At 47.1% G+C, this 22,945-nt stretch overlaps 1 protein-coding gene across 1 annotated transcript in view; it reads right to left on the bottom strand.

The window, feature by feature from the left end:
• The window catches only part of SERINC5 (serine incorporator 5), a 64,302-nt gene extending 41,682 nt beyond the window's left edge, over positions 1-22,620 (bottom strand). The window contains exons 1-3 of the mRNA XM_013004901.2: positions 22,533-22,620; positions 17,691-17,854; positions 14,311-14,478 (exon numbers count right to left, since the gene is read on the bottom strand). Of these exons, the coding sequence (XP_012860355.1) occupies positions 14,311-14,478; positions 17,691-17,854; positions 22,533-22,620 (420 nt within the window). The remainder of the gene's footprint in view (positions 1-14,310; positions 14,479-17,690; positions 17,855-22,532) is intronic.
• Between the last annotated feature and the right edge of the window lie 325 nt (positions 22,621-22,945).

Genomic DNA, 22,945 nt, shown 5'->3' with positions numbered 1-22,945 from the left:
TTAAAATTCTCAGTTCCTTTTCTTTTTTTAAGAGAGGGAGCTAGGTCAAATAATTTTGAGGCTACAATCCAGCATATGGAGTATTTGCATGATGTGAGGTCAGCATGCTTGGCTGATAACCAAAATGTTGGAGGGAGTCCACTCAGAGTCACCGCAAGAAAGAGTTATGACTTCCAGAAGTCAGCCACTGAAAACCCTGGGTTGCAAGACATGACTCCATGAGGAGAAATGGGGTCTTGATGCATGTTATGACATGAATGAACCTAGAAACATTATGCTGAGTGACTTAAGTCAACTGTGACCACCTGCTTCCGTACAGATTTACAACCGTGGAAACCCTACGAGGCGCGCCGTAAAGATTTACAACCGTGGAAACCCTACGAAGAGCGGTTCTCTCCTGTGCGATAAGGCTGGGTGAGCTGAGATCACTCAATGGCTGTGGACTTGTTTGTTTTCTATATAACAATAAAGAAAAAGAAAACCTCATAAAGGGTGCGCCCTTCTCCGCTGACACACTGGGCATCACAAGGAATTGGAACCAACTCAATGGAAACTGGGGGCTGTCTGGCACCTACACAGAGCTTTCAGCCAGGGGCCAGGCACTACCACAGCTCTTGGTCTCCGTCTCCTATTTAAGTGGCCTCATGTCTGTGAATCCCTGGAGGCCTGCATGGTCTCCCTCATGTGGATGATGCGCATTTCTCTGTGTCTTCCTAAAGAAGACTTAAAAAACAAATCTTTGCAAACTGCACTTGAATTTGGGGTCTCTTTTCTCCCCAAGAAGACTAGAGAGAAATAACAGAAAAGCTGTGTGTCTGCTTGGTCAGGAGCCGAGATGAGACAAACTCAGAAGGGCAGCACAGTCTTGGAGAGTGGGTCCAACAGAGATAAAGAGGAAGAAGACTAGAACGTATGCCATCATGTAGATGGCTGCTTGGGAGAGATGAGAAACGGGGTGCTAGCAAAGCTTTTTTGTTTGTTTGCTTCCTTACATGCCATCATGCCACATTCCTAGAGCATTACATGAAACTGGCTGACAAGGAATATTGAAAGTACCATGGATTGTCAAAAGAACAAACATCTGCCTTAGAAGTACAGCCAGAATTCTCCTTAGAGGCAAGGATGATGAGACTGTATCTCACGGACTTTGGTTGTCAGGAGAGACCAATCACTGGCGAAGGACATCATGCTTGGTAATTTGGAAGGGCAGGTGGGGGTGGGGGTGGGGAGACACTGAGACCAAGGCCCAAATCTGCTTCTAACCACACAGGTAACATACCACAAATTAAAGAGGTCTGAGCTTCATTTGAGAAAACATCATTATTGTCCCTCACTAAACATAGGGTCTGTGGCTCTGACATGAACAAGGCAGATTGAAAGAGTTCTCCTGAACATGGAGCGGCTGAGACTTTCTCATGTAAGAGGGGTAAGTACCGAAACAGGTAGATCTCTCTCTTCTGACTACTCATTAGAGGGAGGAAGTATCTGAGAGTCTATCACCCACCGCCGCCCACCGCCACTGAATCAACATATAGAGCAGTACAGAATTGTGTGCTAGGGTTTCTGAGGCAAGGAAGCAGAAAGCCTCATCTTTCTCTTGAGGAGTAGCTAGTGGGCTCAAACCATCAACCTTGTAGTCAGCAGTCCAACTCCTCATGCATTATGCCACCAGGGTTCCCTCAGAGTCTAAAGGAGTCCCAAATCAACAATTTTACTTCTGTAACATCTAGATCTTCAATGTACTGAGGGATTACATACAAATTCAATTAAAAATGCACTACTTTCTTCCTTAAGTGATTGTATAAAATAGTACCATTACAGTTTTCTTTGTATATTCTTTATTACACATTATAGACAATATTAGGAACCTGGATGGTATAGTGGTAACACATTGGGTTGCTAACTGAAAAGTCAGCAGTTTGAAAGCACCAGCCATTCCGCAGGATGAGGCTTTCTACTCCTATAAAGAGTGACAGTCTCAGAAACCCACAGGGGCAGTTATACCCTGTCCTATAGGGTCACTATGAGTCAGAATTGACTCAATGGCAGTGAGTTGGATTTTTGGTTTATATATTACATTATACGATGATACACATATGGGGGGGGGCCTTCAAAATTTAATGGGAAAGCATGCGATGTCCCCACACATTTTTAACCTTCCTTATATATTACAGCACAAGGCTTGATCATTCACTAACTTATTCAGAAGCTACTATGTACAGGTACTGTACTAGGCTATGGGATGACAAGCAGGTGAATAAACCAGATCACCATCTGCAGTGCACTGGATTACTTGCTATGGCTCTTCTATCCATAGTCTCCGTAACTCCCATCAGATAACTGGATGAGAACATGCAAATTAGGGAGAGAGGACTATGATACGTGCCCTGGGGACTGGTCAGTTGGTATAAAGTGCACCATCTCAGAAGCAGGAATGGGACTCTGTGACCATCAAGAGAGCATGTGTCCTCATGGGACTCAGCAGGGAGAAGGGAGAGTGCTGTGGGAGGGAGGAGGAGGGTACAGAAGGGCGGAGAGTGGAGGCCTGTCTGACCTCAGCCTCAAAGGCACCAGTCTTGGGCTGGCGGTCCTCCGGGTGAAGTCGGGAGGTCAGATGTGGCCTCCACACCACTTTCGTACCATCCATGCTATTGCTGAGTCTTCCTTCCTAGTGCAGTGTTAGATACACAAACTCAAGTGTGCTATACTTTGCTTTACTTCAAGTACTTTTACGATTATTTTGAGTACTTACAATTTTTCTTTTATATGGAACTTTAGAACCGAAGTCACCATATTAAGATAAAATTCCACCATAGCTACATGCACGGGATTCTGAGAACCCTAGTTACTTATTCCCCAGGCCTAGTACTAATTACCAGGCAGTGACAGACCTTCAGGTTCTGGTCCCAGCACCTCTCCTGTTTGACCTCAGATGTGGAATTGAGAGTCCCCAACAGCTGAGGAAGGGGCCCTGCTGCTGCTGCGGGCTAACCATTGGGCTATGAACTCCAAGGTCTCCATGGAGGGCAATGAGGCTCTGTTCCCACAGCGAGCTACAGACTTGAAAAGTCTACAGAGTGGTTCTCTCTGTCCTATTGGGTCCTTATGAGTCGGAATTGACTTGATGGCAGTAGCTGAGAGTCTACCAGATGTGGTTCACACATACCTGTTACCTGAAATTTCAGCAAGAATTCTGGTCACTTTCAACACACAGGTTAGGGCATGGAAGCTCTCTCTTGGGAGAAGAAAAGAATGAAAGCCTGTAACTGTGTAATGCCCCTGAAGGGTAGATCTAGCAAGTCAATATCGCCCAGCAGCCTTTATGTAAATAAAGTTTTACTGGAACATTGCCACTCTCATTTGTTGACAAACTGCTGAAGGGTTCTTTCATAGTACAATGGCAGAGGCCAAGAGTTGCCACAGAGACCAAAAGGCCCCTGAAGCCCAAATTGTTTTACTAGCGGGACCCTTACAAGAAAAGTTTGCCTACCCTCCATCTAACAGGAAGCTGTGTTAAGGAGCTGTGCTGAGCTGTTAACTGTGCAAGGACAAATTAGCATTTCAAAGACAAATGACAACCAGTGATAACTTACTCCACAGATCAAAAGCCAAAAGGAGTGGCAGAGAGCTGCTGCAGTGGTTAGCTGCCAACAAGAGGGACAAATCCCTGGTTGGCCCTGCACCATCCCCACGATTGTGCAGATTGGACCTCTGTTTTTCCAGGCAGTTTTTAGTTTTACAGCCTGATTTTAGAAGTAGATCTCCGGGCCTTTCTTCCTAGTTAGTCTGTCTTCACTTGGAAGCTTCACTGAAACCTGTTAGCAATATCGTAGCAATACGCAAGCCTCCAGCCGCAGGGGGTGGCTACCCATGAGGTGCTCTGGGCAGAAGCTGCACCCCAGACTCCAGTGTGGCAGGTGAGACTCCTACCACTGACCCCTCACTGCCATCCCAAAGGCAGACCAAGAGACTGTTTGGTTTGTCTTCTGGGTTCCCTGGCTCTGTGCGCTAACCTTCCCACCCAGCCTTCTCCAGAGTGCTTTTAAAGGTGGCAAACCCTTTGCCATGGTTATGGCATCCATTCAGACTAAGATCAACCCTGCTGGAAAGAGCAGAGCTGCCCCAGGGGTTTCTGAGGCTGCAGATCTTTAAGGAGGCAGAGGGCCACCCTTGCTCCCATGGCATGGCTGGGAGGGCTTCATGCCTTGCAGGTTGCCAGGACTCCCTCCCAGAGCGCTTCATGCTGTCCTGAGCTAGAACCTGGGCTTTAAGTAAGACTCAGTCTATCTTCTGAATGCTGTTTTTAGGGCAGCAAATTAGGAATGTGAATTTATCTTGCTGTAAAAACAAAACCAAAAACCCTGTGTTGGGGGAGCTGCGGAGGGAATGAAAACATGGCTGTGAACTTCCCACTCTTCCCTGTGGGTCAGGAGCCCTCAATTGCTCTAACTGAAAAAAAAATTTTTCCACATCTGTTACACAAACACAGTCTGTGAAACCAAAAATAAAACCATGCTGATGAAAGCCAGCTCATCAAAAGATCATTTTAAGACTTATTTTAAGACTGTAGAACGTCTCGCTGAAATTTCAAAACCACACCCCCATACTACCCAGGTCCTTGTGATTCTCCTCAACCCTGCAGGAGGGGGCACTCAAGTCCCCTCGCCCCAGCCCTGTCTCCAGGCAAAGATGAGGGGAAGTCCCAGTTCTAGAGACGACCCCGAAAGTCCACAGAGGTCAAGGTAAACAGACCCACTGTCTCTGACTAGCTAACGGAGTCCACGCCATTTCAGCTTTCAGACAAGTGTGCACGCATGTTTGTCTCAACGTTCAAAGTCCCTTCTCTACAAACTTCCCACTGCATGTGAGGCCCAGCTCCCTGAGGACAGGGCTATATGTTAGACTAGGGCTTGGCGCCCACAGTTGAATAAATGATGCGATTTGAAACTGTTAAAAAGAATGAACTCATATCACGGCTTCACTGCGTTAAAATAGGATCGCCTTTCATTCAACCTGTCAAGAGGGCAGTGATTCAGTCAGCCCCAATCCTAAGGCTTTGTCCCTCTGCCCAGCTTTTGAGGCTTCCTTATCTCAGCTCGTTTTGTGTTGTGCCATTCGTCGGTTCCGCCTGGCTCTGTTTATCCTGGGACTGTCTACTTCCAACTGTAAGCTTGCGGCGTGCGTTCTCTTTATCTGCTGGGTGCGCCAAGGCCCCGTCTGTGAGCAGTTGCTTACCAGACGCTTTTGATGATTGAAGAGAAGGGCATTAGGAAACTTCTCATCCACCCTCCCACGGTCAAATCGATCCTGAAACAGATCCAGTCAACATCTGCAGCCCCCCCAAAGCGTCTGAGGCACAGATACTCACAGATCAAGGACAGTCACTATTGTTTCTTACTTTCTGGCTCCTGGCAAGCGCATTATTACTGGACTAGGATCAAATCCCTTTGTCCTTGGTTCAGACTCAAAAAAAAAAAAAAAGGTTCTCAGCAGGGTCTCCATTAGTTCAAACTGCTGCCTCCAGTACAAAACCGGTTCCCACCGCTATTTTCCAGCATTCACTTGGGTGTGGAAGCGTGAGTCCTAAGCAGAGAGGAGTCAGGGAGGGGAGGTTGTAGATACTTGCTTTCTCACATATGATGCTATGTCTGCATGGAATTTAGACCAAAGATTAAACTGTCTATAGAAGCACGTGTCCCCAGAGCACAGGGGCAGAGACCCAGGGTTACAAGGCTCCCCATCTTGGCATCCATTTCCCTGTGTTCTACAAGGGGTTAGCGATTCAACACCACAAACCCAATCTTTACCTCAGAAGCTTACTTCTCACTACACTTGGTAGTTGCTGTTCAGACAGAGAACTTTTATATCTCAGCTGGAAAAAAGGGAAAGGCTAGAATCAAAGAAATGGGTCAGCAATAGTTTGAATAGTTTGTTGTTGTTAATCTATTACTTACTTTAAAGCCAGCTAAGGCTAGAGAGTTCTAGTTGGCTCCTACCAACAGCACTTGATGCTGGGTCACCGGCACAAGCTCCTCCCCACAGTCACCAAGTGGGCACCACAGTTAAAATAAGTGCCAGACTCTGGAGCCACATCTGCTCGTCCACACGGGGACAAACAAGTGGTAGAGAATGCTGGATCAAACTGTATTTTTCATTGATGGTGTTTGTTTGTTTTGAAAAGATGGCGATACCCAACCCTGTCTGGTCTGAGGGCAGGTTCAATTTTTACATGCAAAGTCAATGAATAAATAAATACTAGGAGTCTACTGGCCCCTCTCTGCTACTGCAGGCTAACAGTCGCCCTGGAGTCCAGCTCCTGGCCTCCGCAGCAGGCAGGAGGCCGTGGGGAAGATGAGCTAACAGTGCTGCTGGAGGACCGACGTAATTCTGTCTCCAGATCAACGCTCCTCCTCGCGCAATGCACACCTGCCTCCCAGTAGAAAAGTTGAGGAGTCGGGATATGTTGTCCAGGGGTCTTGTCATGGCATCTGCCTAACACCCAAACCGAGTCAGGAATTTGAGCAGAAAAGGCTCTGGACAGATGACCCGGCCTTGAGCCTAGCCCCAGCTCTGACCAGAGTCAGCCTCAGACAAGCCACTTCCTTCCAGTGGCCACATCCTCTCACCCGTCAAGTGAGGTGTTACGTAGGATCACCATGAAGGACGCTTCCACGTAGAAAGGTCTGACATTTTACCCGAATTATACCCTAAAATAGATCATTACTTCCTCTGAATAACATTCAACACGGCATCCTAGCTGCAGTTCAAACCAAGGCAGAACACTCCCCAAAATGCGGCTGCCTCCTTCGCTGCGGGCCTCGTCTCGTTAACCAGATTTGAGTGAAGAGCAGTTTTCTTGTGTTTTTTTCCCCCATCTCCCTAACTAACATAGGGAAGCTGTCCCACAAACCAGTCACACAAGCATGCCTTCATATTCGCGGAGTTAAAAGTAGAAAACAAAGTGTTTCATCTACCAAACTTCAAAGGCTCACACACTGTGGACCAAAAGCTCTATCAACTCTGACAACTGCTGTAAGTTCTGTCAAAGGTCACTGTGAACTGATTAAAAAAGGAACGGATGGAGAGGTTTTTGAAATCAAAGGCATTTCCATGAAAAGTAGCTTCGGTATGCTTCTATAGTCTCTAGGGTGTGGTCATCCGGCATGAGAAAACGGGGTCTCATTGAGGAGACATACAAGTAAGGGTTGGCATCCTTCGCTTAATCATGAGATTATGAACTGCATGCGGGAATAACTGTGTGAAGCTGGGGACATTCAGGAATAGCCAAAATCCAATACAGGGCCTGGGAAAGTGACATGGAAGAGCCTGGGATGGCTAAGATGTGACTGACTGCAGCGCCATGCAGAGGGGAAACACAGTATGCACGTTTACGGCCGGCCTGGGGTAAGTGTGCCGTCAGAAGTGACTCTACACAATGGACAGTGGGGATAATCAAGTCTGGTACTGTCCACGCAGGGCACTGTCCTGAGAAAATGGTGCCGGGGCAAGCAGCTGCACACGTAGGAATCTTCAAAGCCACAGTGAATGAGCATCCCGGAGGAGCAAAGGGTCCAGAAGGCAGAGAGCAGAGTTTAAGGGACCAGGAGAGAGAAGCCATTTGAACACAGTAGCTTAGATGGCATGCCACGCTTTGAGCTGGGTTGGTAGGAAAAAGAGGGTAGGAGGGATGCTAGAAATCTGGGCAAATACAGACTGTGTATGGATGGGGTTTCAAAACGTTTCTGGAAAAAATCCACTATTGTCTCATTCTCTTTCTTTCCACAAACTATTTGAAAACCCCTCATCTAAGAGGCTAGCTATCCTTCCCTCTCTGTAGGGCAGGAGCAACGGTGCGATGAGATCCTGAGAGAAGGGAACGTGAATGTGAGGCTGCCGTGCTGGCAGTTGAAGATTTCTGAGAAGCCTAACTGTTTCAGGTGATGGGTAACAAGATATGAAATGTGGCCTTGAGCGTGGCTGGATATACATATGATCCCAAACCTTCTTTATCTACTTCTATATACGCTGCAGGGGCAGTGAATTATGTACTGTGGCTCTTCGAACTCCCACCAAACCGCCTTTCCCTGCGTGGGTCTGGTAAGAAGGTGGTGGAAGGTCAGATAGGATTCACCTGTGAGTAATTGTGAACAGGTTTCCCTGGGATGGCATCCTGACATATACAAAATAAAACCAGCAGTGGAGTGCATCCTCTGGACCTGAGATCCCTGCCTGGTGAACCTCCTGTATCCAGAAGGCACCTATAACACCAGAGAAGCAGCAGCAAAGCCAGAGGCAGAGCACAGAAGAGAGGGAGAGACAGACTTTCAGCCCAAGGAGCAAGTTAAAAAGACTGCTTCTGTACTGGAGGCCGGCTAGCAGAGTGGTGTACCTCTAGGCCAGTGCTTCTCAACCTTCCTAATGCAGCAACTCTTTAATATAGCTCCTCATGTTGTGTTGACCCCTCCAACCATAAAAGTATTTTCATTGCGACTTCATCACTGTAATTTTGCTACTGTGATGAATCGGGTGACCCTTGTGAAAGGGTCATTTGACCCCCAAAGGGGTCGAGACACACAGCTCCAGGTACTTTATTCAGGAACCTGTGCTACTGACTCCCGAAAGTGGAGCTGAGCGCCTCCATGCACTTAATTCAGGGAGCTAGGTTTGCTGACCTACAGAGCTTGACCTGAACACCTTTATTAGATTAAGGCTTACAGGAAAGTGGTGTGCCCATTTGGGCATTGATTCACAGACTTGAAACTCTGTAACATGTCCTGGTAAACAGCTACCCTGAGCATTTCTCACTGGCATTACAACTTGTTGACTTCCTTCATAAACCCTTTAATCATGATTTTGTCCCTGAGCTTCTAACCCCAAGGAGTAAAATAGAGAGCATGATTTAAGACAATTTATCCTCTTTGTCTGGACTGCTAATATGCATGAAGAGTTTGCTTTCATTGTTACTCGTTCTTCTTTCTCCTTCTACTGTTGACAATTTTGAATAGTAAAAAGACTTGAGAAACAACATTTATCTTCTGATTCCATTATCCCACAAACTTTCTGAAGCCCCCTGGTATATGTGGAATAAATATATGCAAACACACATGTACAGACACACACAAGTGCAGGGCGATTGCCATTAGGGATCCAGTCCACACCTGCACGGAGTTATTCCAATGAACCCTGTGTAAACATGTGTCTGTGATGAGCAGATGCTTGCAGACAAGTTCTCTCCGTTATTCTCTTGTCTCTGGCTCGGTATGGCGCCTTTTTAAAAATCAAGTCCAATCAAAACAGTGGCTTCCAAAGGGATGGATCTGCTGGGCTAGTTAAGTTCACAACAGAGACGTCTGCCAATAAGATTACGGTGAGTGTTTGGGGGGATCCCAAAGGGATACCCCTTATACATTTTCTTCAAGGACACAGGATGATCACAGGGGCTTATTAGAAAGAAGTTTTAAGAAAACTGAAAACTGCATTGGTGAAAAAAAGGCCAGGGAAGTTGAGCCCTGACATTAATGCACCTGTCCATTCTTCAAGCACAACAAGGTCTGTCCTATGAGAACTAGTTGGGAAACCTTACCCCATCCATCCTACAGCCAATCTGAGTCCTGAGGATGCCACAAGTGCCAACCGGAGATGGTGTAAATCAGAGAGTCTAGCATTCTTCAGGGAGGGTGAGAGAAATGGAGACACTGCCTTCAAAGTGTACAGACCAAGACGGATGGAGGCCATGCCAGCAAGCAATAGCCTCACCCTTTGATGTTGATTAAGAAAGTGTGAAATAGCCTCACCCTTTGATGTTAATGAAAAAGGTTTAACAATACTTTCTGAGGGGCACGTAATCACTATTTTTGTTCTAAGAGCTCAAATCCACAGTTAGCAATCTCAACATGTGGATTACCACCCATTCAGAGGAAAACTATAACCCAACCCGCAGGCAACAAATTATATATAAGGAAAAGTGAGCCCATTTCCAGAAGAGATGAAGTAAGTTTACCCCAACCAAAAAAAAAAAAAAAGGTTTCATGAAACAAAAAAGATCACCACCAAATTTAAGATCATGGTAGTCTCACTGCTCAATACAAAAAGTCATTCAAAATTTAAAGTTAATTAGCAATGACATTAGCGATGACAATACTAATCAGTCTTCCTTGATTAGAATTCTTTCCACACACCATGTACACGACAAATAATTTCACCATGTTGCTTATGATGTGTGTGGCTTCTGGAGAAAATAAAATGCAAAAGACTCCATCATCTCAATGAATTGGCACAGCCCTGTGGGGTAGCAGTTCTGCATGGGGCTGCGAAAGCCAGAGTCAGCAGCTTGAAAGCAGCACCACGAGGCACAGTTTCAGAAACCCACGGGGGCAGTTCTACCCTGTGCTATGGGGTCGCTGTGTGTCGGCACGGACTGGATGGCAGTGAGTTTTGGTTTTTTGATTGTGTGGGACCAAGAGGATGGTATGCTAAAGAAGCTGAATCTCAGATTTGCGGGCCAGGACTATGTAAGGCTTGCCCCGCCTCTGCCTGGGACGCTGAGCTCTCAGGGAAGAAGGCCTGTGTCCCACAGTCACCCACCTTCCTTCCCCGGTGCAGTTTTGGTTTTAGAGACCCTGAATTCTGTGAGTCCTGGTGCAGGAAATACAAAAGGCCTACCTTTCTCCTCTGTCCCAGAGTACTTGTGCAGCTTGCCAGGCTGCCAAAGCAGAACGTATTCTCACGTGCCATCAAGCAGAGCGATCCCACCGTGATTGAGTGGTGCTGGTCGGGAGGCTTAAGCCTCTCCTCCCCCTCTTCACACTGCACCCGGGCCCTCCCCTTCTCCTTCCTTCCTTGGAGCTCACATTCTTAAATGGATTTTTAATTTCTCCAGACATCAGACAGCAAGACTGTGTCTGCTTGGATTACATGGCTAATGATAAACAAGACCCGTAATAAAAGTGCTCCAAGACTTTTGAGATGGGAAAATGGCTCCAAGAAGGCAGAAGGCCGGCACTGGAGAGCTTCCTCTGAGCTAAAGTTCTCCGGGAAAGCGAGAAGGAGCGGGCAAAGCTTGGCCCTACTTCTCTTCCCCCTTAACCACAGGCGCATGTAGAAACAAAGAAAAACAGAGGGGAGCTGCCTGGTGTTCTTAACCCACATACCACAGCCCACGTGCCTCTGGCCAGAAGGCTCCTTGCATGGCAGAGAAAGGCGAGAATGCTGGGTGGGCAACAATTCCCCACTCCCGCCGGGTCCTCACAAACGTGCAGTTCTTTCTCCTCTTCCAATCACATCTCTCACATTTCCACAGGCCAACAAAGAGAGGGAGAGGCCCAGCGTGAGTCCCCACAAGGGGACCTTTCAACACCCGCTCTCAAGCCCCGGCCAGGGATGAGGTCAGCCTCTATTCTATAGCCCATGGAACAAGCTGACTTTGTGACCATCTGGCCAGCTCCCTGTAGGGCCCTAAGACTGGAAAAGGATTGGTTTCGCCCACATGCACCTCATTCCCTATGCAGGGAGCTCAGTTTTAAATAAGTACATTCAGGGGACCATCAAAGAAATGTTTAAGAGAGTCTCTATAGTGCTGGGGCTCCTTCTTCACTCCCTCCCCTAAATGGCTCTCAGAGTTGTGTCATCCTGCACACACACACACACCACTGTTGGGTTCACCTCCCACCACACATCTCCCTGTTTCCAGGATGACAACCTCCTGCTCAAGGCTCCTGGTTTCCCATCATTCCCAGAATCGGTCACAGCACTGCACCCTAATGGTAGCTCCCCTCTGTTCTCCTAATAGACCATCCGTATCCTTGTTCTTTTTTCTTCTCTCCACCTACACAGCCTCGGTGCTAAGAACACATTCAGCTGGGGTTCAAATCTCAACTATCACTCAGGCAAGGTGCTTAAGGGACTCCATGCTCAGTTTCCTCATTTGTAGTCCAGGTTTAATGATAGCACCTGCGGCTCAGGTGAGCGAATGGTCATTACATGATGTGATACAGGGAAATGCTCAGAATAGCGCCTGGTGCATGACATCACCCGATAAATATTAGCTATTAAAAATAATCACTATTGTTCCTCAAGGAGTTAAACACAGGCTTGGTACATGTGCCAGTAATTCCACTCCTGGTGATAGAACTAAATCACGAATTTAAGCAGACACTGTGCACCAATGTTCACTGCAGCACTGTTCACAAGAGACACAAGGCGGCAATCCAAATGCCCATCAGCTGGTGAATGGGAAACAAACATGGCATTTATTACTCCTCGGTCATAAAGAAATGGGAATCGCATTGCTCTGCCATCACGGGAAATGAGTGCTGACCCATGCTATGGCACGGGGGACCCTGAAACACTGTGCTGAGGCAGGCAGGCAGACATAAAAGGACACACTGTGTATGAGTGTGCTGGGAGACCATTCTCAAAGCATTACCCAGCAGAAGCTCTCAAAGGGCCTACTTTTTCCCCCCCTGTTTTTGGTTCTTTTTTAAAATAATTTTATTGGGGGCTCGTACAACTCTTAGCACAATCTATCCATCCATCCACTGTGTCAAGCACATGTTTGCATTTGTTGCCATCATCATTCTCAAAACACTTTCCTTCTACTTGAGCCCTTGGTATGAGCTCCTCATTCCCCCCCTCCCTCACCAACCCCCAATAATTTATAAATTATTATTATTTTGTCATGTCTTAAACTGTCTGACATCTCCCTTCCCCTACTTTTCGGTTGTAGGGGGGTTATATATAGATCCCTGTGATCAGTTCCCTCTTTGTACCCCACCTTCCCCTTACCCTCCTGGTATCACTACTCTCATTAATGGTCCTCATTATTCTGGATTCCCTGTGTTTCCAGTCCTTATCTGTACCAGTGTACATCCTCTGGTCTAGCCAGATTTGTAGGGTAGAATTTGGATCATGATAGTGGGGTGGAGGAAGCATTAAATAACTAGAAGAGAGTTGTATGTTTCATCATTGCTACCCTGCACCCTGACTGGCTCGTCTCCTCCCCATGCAAAGGGCCTACTTTTAACCAATGGATAAGAAGGTATCTAGTCCTTTTAACAAAGTGGTTGTTTTGAAGTCCTTGCGTATACTCCAATGTAAAATAGTCAGTTTCGGTGTACGGCTGAGGAGGAACCCCTGCTCACAACTGCCCTTCCTGAAGTTCTCTATTAGAACAGTGCTCCTGGACCCGCTCCACATCTAAACCTCACTCATTCTGCCCTCAGACGATGGAGTACCGAATGCTGAGTGTGTGAGGAGAAAAGGGGTTTCTATACCTAGCCTTTCCTCTCCCTGTTGCCCTGGCATGAGGACTGTCCTCAGGGAAGATGGCTTCCACTCTTGCAGGCCTGGTGGCTGGGTAGACAGGACTGGTTTACTGTGGGAAGTGCACCTCCCTACAGATCTGAGTCACATTGTTTTACCTCCGTTCTAGCCTTCTTCCCAGTTGGTTCAGAATCTGAAAAGGGGATAACGGTGCTATTCCTTGAGCTCTTCCACATGCCCAACACATCCAGCTATAATCTTTGGGAATCAAGAAGTCTACTGTGGAGAAGGAGAAAATCCCAGAAAGAGGTCCTATGTGTCTCCATCAGTTTCACCTACCAGCACAGCCTGCCCAAGGAAAGGCCAGAAACTCGGCTCTCACCATTGAAGGCACCCACTCGACAACTGCTCTAACCAGAGGGGTGAAAAGCAGCCCACTTCTCCCTGTCCGTGGGATTACCTAAGATTTACCAGAATTCCCATATAGGCCAAATCAAATACTTCTGTAACACCTGCCCCTTGAGAAACTGGCTGTTGTCCTGTGATCGGGAAAAGAACAAAAGCTTTTAAGAAGAGACTACATTAATTGGGAATGGCTATTAACAGCGCTTGGACAGAGCACACAATCCTCAGATTTAACATGCTCTGCATACAGCATCAGATTACAGCTATCCTCTTTCTAACGAACGAGCCTTTGGTTTGCCTGCTTGGCAGTGAAGTCTGAAAGCAGCTTTGGAGGCTCACAGACCCCAAACCATGCTGAGGTGGGCAGGCCCAGTGGCTAAGGAACTCCGACTCGTGGTGGCCCTGTCTGGGTCAAAGTAGGGCTGTGCTTGTAGGGTTTTCAGTGGCTATTTTGATGGAAGTAGGTAAATTGCTAGGCATTTCTTCCAAGGCACACCTGGGTGGACTTAAATTCCCAACTTTTGTTAGCTGCAGTCAAGTGTGTTCGCCCAAGGGCTCCTGAGGCGGGTGGGTACCAGCTACCAAAGTGAGTGTGTCCCAAATCGAACAACAGAAACAAGAAGGGCTGGTGACGGGCCGACTCACATGCTCTCTCATCATTTTGAACACGGTTTCAGACATCATGATGCAGCACAAAACAGCAACGAGGATGAAGTAGAGGGCGTACATGAAGCGGGTGCCACGGGACTGTCGGATCTTGGGGCAGCAGCCACAGCATAAGGAGCAGCCGGCAGGGCCACAGCAGCAGGCCAGCTAGAAAAGGAACAGAAGACAACTTCTGAAAGTCAACCCTGCCACATGGTTCTGCAAGTCAACCTTCTAAGGCAGGAGCTTTACAACAGAACACTCAGCAACATATGGCATTTCATAACGCAAATAGTACGTGCCTTCTACAGGTTGGGGGACAAACTACCCAGCCCCTAGCATGTTGTTTCCTATATGAGTTTGTGCTCTTCTATGTCTGTGTGCATATTTGACAAGCACGTGTTATATGGAAAATATGCAGTCGCATACAGTATGTGAACAAAGCATTTATCAGAATTGGTCTGCTATTATATTTCTCGGTCAGCATTAGGGGGGAGATGTCCCAAAATTAAGCCAAACAAGAGAGCTGTTCACCTGAACAAAACAAAGATTTCTGGAATCAACTAAGAAGAAAGAAGTAGAAAAAGGACCAAAGAGGTGGGAAGACCATAGAAAAACAGGGTGCTGAGGCCAATAGAGACTTGTCAAAACCCATGAGCATAAAACTGTCCTGTCTGACATCGTGGGGCATGTTAGGAGGAGAACAGCTCTGCTCCCATCCCTCACCTTCGGAAGGAACGATGGGAGCAGACTGCACGAAGCCCAAAAGGAACAGACTCCTCTTGTGTTCAATGAAAATAAACAGTCTTTCCCTTTCCCCAAATTTCCAATGTTGATTTTGCTATGGGAAACTTCTGCAAAGGGCACATTAACTACCTCCAAAATATTCCTTTCCCATGCAGAGTAACTATCTTTATTTATATCACTTGGACTTGAAATAATAGTCACAGTGGTTGTCTAAGGCCTCATCTACCCTGAGGCTTGGCATGTTCAGGCTAAAGAGTGGCTGTGGGTGCCGAAGAGCAGAGTTGCTGCTCTAATCCTTAACTTGTCTTTGGGAAACTAAATAAACCTTTACTAAAAGCACAAGATCACAGGGCAGAGGCAGTAAACGCTCTGGTTTCAACTCAGTCTGCCTGGGTTTCTAACTGGCTCGGCTACTTTGTGACCATCAGCAAAGGCCTAGTCAGGCTCCTCATTCAGAAAGCAAAGGCAAGAGCAGTACTTCACGAGTGTGGGCGGAGAGAGAGTTCTGTCCGGTGTGCCTGCCCCAACCATCAGGCAAAGGTAACAGTATGCTTGTAGCTAATTCCTAAGGACAGAAACCTTCCCAGAATAGATGAATGAAAACACAAAGAACTTTCCCAAAAAAGTGTGTAGAAAATGTAATTCAAAGTTAATTCTCAGGTTTAAACTTTTATGGTATGTGAAGCATATGTCAATAAAACTGTCAGAAAAAAATAGTTTCAATTAGGATATTTGGAATGCCACTTTCTAGATAGGCTGTATTTGTAAGGGGGGTAGGAATTAATTTTCAAACAAGGCACACACAGCAGAAGCACTAGATGACTAGAAGCTATTAACAATAAAACACGTAAGTGCATCAAAACCCTTCCTCAAGGGGTGTGTGTGTGTGTGTGTGTGTGTGTGTGTAACCAACCAATCCACTGCCACCAAGTCAATTCCAACTCACAGTGACCTGAGATAGGATTACTGAGGCTGTAAGATCTTTAGCGGAGCAGAGAGTCTCATCCTTCTCCTGAAGAGTGGCTAGTGAGTTTGAACCACTAACCTTGTCCAACCCTTACTGGACGACTCTATAACAGACTCTCTAGGAACTAGCCCCCAAATGACTCAAGAACAAATTACAGGAATAAGCAAAGCAACAAATACATGATTTTAAGCTGAACATCAACACACACTAGGCAGAAATTGGAAACAACTTCCATAGAAGCAATGTTATGCTAGCATCTAGGAAAATCTCATAGCTCTGCTGACTTCCCCACTTAATTCAGTGAAGATCAGGGTTTGAGTGTAGCCCCTGCCACTTACCAGCTCTATTACCTTGAACATGCCCCTCTGTACAAACTAGAAAAGTTAGTTCCTGGCGGCCAGCTTAAACTGCAGGCTAATGTACTCTCAGGTGAGCGCCAGCATCTAAGACTCCTAGCTCTGGAGGGTCCAGACTAGTCCCTAAAGTGCTTTGAGCCTTTTATTGAAATCAGGATACGAAAACAAAAACAAAAAAACCTATAAATGGGTACTGAGCGCATAGTCAACTCCCAAGGGGAGCATGCCTCAAACAGGGAACGTACTAGTACTACCACTCCAAAGGGCTAAGTTCCCAGGCTCAGGCTGCACTCTGAATCACTTACAGTGCCATTACATCACAGGGTGTTAATGGATTTAATTTGTATGCATTGCAGGGAGAGACTTTCATTTTCCACAAGAAATTATGTACAGTCTTTGGAGGATGAGCTGTACTCATTTCACACAATACTGCAATTGTTCTAGAAGTGTATCCTTTTGATATCATACAAAGGCAGAGACTTAGGATGTAAGGATGCTCATTGCAAACCCTAAACACACCTTATTCTTCAACTACAAGGGGCTAATTAAGTGAATTGTTAGGTGCCACCGAGTCGGTTCCAAGGCACAGTGACGTTTCAGACAACAGGACAAAACACTGCCCAGTCCTGTGTCACCCTCACTGCTGGTACCTTGGAGTCCACTGCGGCAGCCACACTGTCCATTCATCTCATCTCTTTTCTCTGACCCTCTACCAAGCAGGAGGTCTTTCTCCAGGGACAGGTCTTTCTCAATAACTGGTCTGAAGTACAAGTACACAGTTTTCCATCCTCACTAGGGATTTGTTTGTTCTTCTGGCAGTTCAACACTCCTCCTCAGCACTGACATCATCCAAATCCGTCCGTTCTGTCGTCTTGGTCATTCACCGCCAGCTTTCACAGGCATCTGAGCTGACTGCAAACACCGTGGCTTGGTGAAGGGTACCGTCGTCCTGGAAGGGGCACCTGTGCTTCTGGACTCCATGGGCATTGATTGTAGCTCCAAGCCAAAAGAAAGCCTTGGCAATTCCCATTGTTTCTCTTTTTATCACCGTGCTGTTTATTGGTCCCGTTGTGAGGAGTTTTGTTTTCTTTAGGGTGAGGTGTAGTCCATACTGGCAGCCGCAGTCTTCTGCTTTTATCGTGAATACGTTCTTTGGGCCCTCTTCACTTTGAGCAAGCAAGGCGGTGTCACCCGCATACTACAGGTTGTTTGTGCGCCTCCCTTCCATCTGGATGCCCCTTTCTTCTTCACACAGTCCAGCTTCTCCAACTGTTTGCTCAGCATACAGACTAAGTATGGTGGGAGGATACCAGTAAGGTGTGGACCCCTTCTGATGTTTCAATCACAGTGTCCTCTTGTTCAGCCTGAGCCACTGCCTGTCGGTCTGCGTACAGGGTCTGCACGAGCACAAAGGCGTGCTCCAGGAGTCCTGTCCACTGCAATGTCTCCAGTACTTTGTTATGATCCACACAGCCTTTGCACGGTCAACAAAACCCTGCTAAACATCTTTCGCCAACAGTCAAGTAACAGTAGCAACCACCTCTTATTCCACATCCTCTTCTCAGTTTAAATATCTGGCATTTCCGCATTCCATTGGATGAACTTTCTTTGGAATGGAGCGTTCTATTACGTACACTGCAAAGGCCTTACTCTTCAGCTATACTAGGCGGATTAAACAAAGGATGAGCTAGCTATGCGCTGCCCTATTGTTTAAAGGGAAAATCAGCATGCCCTAATCCTGGATGTGTGCGTGAATGTGCGTATCTATAATAACCCCTAGGCTACGAGCCAGAGCTGACTAGGCAGCACACAACATGATTGCCTCTAGAGTGGGACTTGATGTGGGCAAGAAAAAAGGGACACCCTGATTCCCATTGTTTTGCTCTCCTGGGTGACTTCTTACCATGTGGGGGACACAGTGCAGAGGGCACACCTGACCTCCTCTGGCAGGTCAGACATGCCTCCACTCTCCATCTTTCTTTTTCTACTCTGCCACCAAGCGTTCCCCCGGGGACTCTGCTTCGATGCTGAGTTTCATAATGCATTGCAGTGATGACACAGAACTCGCAGACAAAACTCACACTATGAGGGCTCATCAGGGAAGGTAACAGGTTACCACAAATCAGGATTTGTAAACAGTATGGTCAGCAGCCAAGTCTCTCTCCAGTCCTCGGCCCCTCAGCCAGACGGTCCCTTCATGGACTAAGAAGCGTGCCGGCCGCTCTGCCTCACAGTCTCTACCCTGCTCCCTCTTCTGTCTCATAGGCTCCTTGCCTCGGCCTCTGGTCTCGGCCTGGGTCCTTTGCTCTGTCCCATGGTCCCTTGCCACAGCCTCTGGTGCCTCTGGCCTCAGCCTCCATCACTTCAGAGAGAGATCTCAAATGTGCTCTACTTCCAATGATCTTTCGGTTTCTCTCTGTGCCCCTGCTTCTGCGATGGTTCTTATACACAAAGGAATGGCTTTCAGGTGTGTCTTTTTGTCTTTCAGCAGACCATAGCCCCAAGGAAACAAAGGGTGGTAACTTGTTTCGCACCCTCCACTAAAGCAGTGACTCAATCCCACCCTCATTACAAGCCCTCATGGCAGAGTGGGTTACACACTGGGCTGCTAACGATAAGGTCAGCAGTTTGAACCCTCTTCTCCACCCGTAAAGAGTACCTTTCTCAGAAACCCACAGGGGCAGTTTAACTCTGCCCTATCCATGGGCCTGGTTCCAAGACAGTGAGTTTTGAGTTAGGAATCCTGTATATTAGCACAACAGAAAACTTCTTCCAAAATGGGATTATAGGCCCCGGCACAGAGGCCAGAGTTTAATTTATAATTCAGCACATAAGGGATTATGGTCAGGACGGCCATCTCAATTAACTACATCTCATCGTGCATACACATTACTTTATAAAGGGAGTGTGTGAAAATATGGGTGTAAATGCCTCTTTGCAAATGTGGCATAAAGTTATTCTTTCTGTAGAAGCCCATTCACTCCTGCAAACAGACTAGAAGGGAAAACCTTCACCCCAAGATGCTGGCATCCTCCCCCCAGCGAAGCCCTGCTCTGCCTTAGAAACAGCATCACGACCGGCAAAGGCTTTTCTCAATAGAGGCGCTTTGTCCTTGCCAGGGAAGGGGTCAACATGTTGCTGGCTACTACCTGCAGCTGGCCTGTCCCTCCATGTTACTTTGTTCTTCCCTCTGTCTAAGAACCACCCACATAGCCACACACAAACCACGATAAGCACTTATCGGTCTAGCAACATGCACCACCCACTGGCCTTAGGCACAGATGGCCTTTGCAAGGACTGACCCGGGCTAGGTGAGGACAAGCGCAGAAACATGAACCTGGTTTGGTGGTACCTTCTCAGTTCTTGGGCTAAACGAAAACGCACAATACCTTTATCATCCAAAAATGTCCGGCGAGCAACACTACCAATTGGGAACAGCAAAGATCACACTATGTGTGACATCACACAGATGTCACACCACAGTGTACACAGTACTTCTAACTGCTGCATACACGCAGACACAGACACCATGTGCCGTACTCAGAAAAGGAGGGAGGGCGCCTTATTCACCTGCCCCTGCATCTTCTTTGACACAGTTCCAACAGGCTTGGCTCCCGGGGTTTTATGCCCACAGTGAATTGGAGACAAACCGGTGGGAAGAACACAGGTGCCAGGCCCCAGAACACGCGGAGCTTAGTTCCAACTCTGTGGCGATGGGCAAATCCTCCCTGCCTGCTCTGCATCTCCACCGGGAAATGGAAGGCGTCTGGGTAGGTGACAAGTCATAGGTTAACAAGTTTCACCTCACGTCAGTCACCCAAGCCACGGCAGCAGCAGCTTGGAATGCTATGTTCAGGTGGATTCTAAGGGTTGTTATTTCCCGCAGGAAAAATACAGTCATCACTGAGTACTATCTGCCATGGGCATGGCGAGAGAATGCGGTGGCACGCGTGCCACACTCTTGTCAACCACATAAGAAAAGATCTGCCGTCCCCACCAGCTCTAAAGTCCTTACGTTTGGGTGGAAAAGCAAGGTGCAAGAAGCCAGCGTAGTGAGCTAGCACCCCAAACAGCTAGATTCCTGCAGGTCTTCATTCAGTCCCTATCTTGATGGCTAGAAATGCGGAAACTACAAAGATTACAAATGACACTGGGAGGAAGGGTGCTAGAGAAGCTCCTCAAAACTCAAAACCCAAAACGCTCTCCCTGGCACGGGGTCAATTCAGACGCACAGCGGCCCTACAGCACAGGGTAGAACTGGCCCCGGGGGTTTCTGACACCGTGACTCTTTGCCGGAGTAGAGAGCCTCATGTTTCTCCCACAGAGCGGCCGGTGGTTTCAGCTCCCGGCCTTGCAGTGGGCAGCCCAACTTGTCACCACTGCACCACCAGACCTTTCCCCAATGGAAGTCACTAAAGGGGTTGGACTAGAAACCCCGGTGGTCCTGGGACATTCTGAGGGATTTATTTTTTTTTTTTAATATCAAGAAACAGAAACAATAAAGACTTAATATTGAATTCAGTATTTCTTAGAATTTCCAAAGTAGGCAGATTTCCCCTGTGGTCAGCACGGAGGAAAAACAATATACTCCGGACCTCACCACCAATCCTGTGCAGTGCGTTCTCCCACTCCCCTGGGCCCCTAAGCTCAGGAACACACGAAGCTTCCCAGGAGCTTGTTTCCACAGGCTTCTTTCCCCTCCTGCTACAAAGAGGTCTACAGCCATGCACCCTGAGTGCGCACCGCCTTGTCTACCCTGGAAGCGGACAGGAGTTGGCCCGGTTAGTATGTGGATGGGAGACCCCGAGAACAATGGGTTCTGTACGCTACCACCTGTCTGTCGATTTGAAGGACTGGCTTCTCTGTGTTGCTGTTCAAACAGCATTTACTGATGAGGAGTAAAACTACGCTGCCTTCGGTATGGATTATAATTCAGTATAGACAAAACAAAAATACTCACAAGTGGACCCCTAGACAGAATTGTGATACACAAAGAAAAGACTGGACTTGTCAAGGACTTCGTTTTCATGGATCCACAACCAATGTTCACAGAAGTTTCAATCAAGAAATCAGATGATGTACTATTATAACATTGGGTAAATTTTCTGTAAAAGATCTGTTAAAGAACAAAGAGGTCATTTTGAGAAATCAAGTGTATGACAGAAGCCATGGTCTTTTCCACCACCTCACACACACAGGGAGAAGCTGGAACCCGAAGTAATGAGAGGCCAAAGGAGAGGTGATATGCCTTTGAATTATGGTGTAGAGATGAAGAATATTAAAAGTACCATGGGCTGACAGAAGAACACACGTATCTGTCTTGGAGTAAGTACATGTCTCGAATGCTGCTTAGAAATGAGGATGGCATAGTTTGAACATGTTATTGGGAACGATCAGTTCCTAAAAAAGGGCATCGTGCTGGGCAAAGTAGAGGATGAGTACAAAGAGAAAGACCCTCAACTAGTTGGGATGACACCGTGGCTCCAACAAATGGGCTCACCCCTGACAGCTGTGAGGGTGGGAGGGACCTGGGTAAGGCTTCCTTAACTCTGGTGCATAGGGCCTCTGCATCAGAACCAACTCGACAGTACCCACAAAGAGAGGGCAGTGGACGTGGTGGGAGAAGAGGAATGCTATGGTGGTGAACAGCAACTAAGATTCATTAATCTCTCGGCACCATGGTGCCAGGTACACCATGTAAAGATACCGCGGTACCAGATACACCTGGTCCTTATTCATAGCTATGATATAGTTGATGAACAACACACACAATTCTTCTGTTTGATGAATTACCACAGTTGCAGAAAGTCACTCATTCACAAGTTGACTGTTTCAGAAGACTCAACAATTATTAATCATGAGGCAGTAAATTAGGTTAGGGATGACAGAAGATTTCTCCCAAATAAAAAAAGCCAGGAAAGGTTTAGAGTTTACTTGATCCACTATTTAAAAATCAAGCACACATAAACTCACTGCCATTGTTTCGATGCTGACTCGTAGCAACCCTACAGGACAGGGTAGAGCTGTCCCTGTGAGTTTCCGAACCCCTAAATCTTTAAAGGAGCAGATTGTCTGTCAGTCTCTCTCTCTCTCTCTCTAAGTGGTTGGTGGTTTCAAACGACTGACCTTACAGTTAGCAGCCTCCCTCTCACCTTCTATGTGAGAAACTGGGATTTGATAGCCATTGACTTCATGCGCAGTGGAGATGTCCCTGGTGACAAACTTCCAAAAATCAGCCATTTAAATCCACAGTTAGGGCCACAACTGATAAAGAGAATCAGGATGTGTTCCATCCTGTTATACTTTAAGGGGGAGGGGGGGAGTGCAAAGACAGACTGACTTGATGGCAACTATGAATAGCATAGTAGATACCTGAGAAGTATTGGGTAAGTCCATGAATGAGCTGGTTATTCCTAGAGGATAAGGAATAGACTTGAGGTGTGGGTTAAGGCTGGTGATAAGGTAGAGAGAGCGAGCATGGTGAGGGTGCACTTTCAATGCTTGAGGCAGTGAGAGAAGAGGTCCGTTAGGTCCTCGGGGGCCACGGCTAGCTAAGGAGAGAGGA

This window comes from Echinops telfairi, unplaced genomic scaffold (assembly GCF_000313985.2).
Source record: "Echinops telfairi isolate 266 unplaced genomic scaffold, ASM31398v2 ScPeMD7_7469;HRSCAF=8507_1, whole genome shotgun sequence".
In the NCBI taxonomy this organism is placed as follows: Eukaryota; Metazoa; Chordata; class Mammalia; order Afrosoricida; family Tenrecidae; genus Echinops; species Echinops telfairi.
This window is presented reverse-complemented; position numbering and strand designations above follow the sequence as displayed.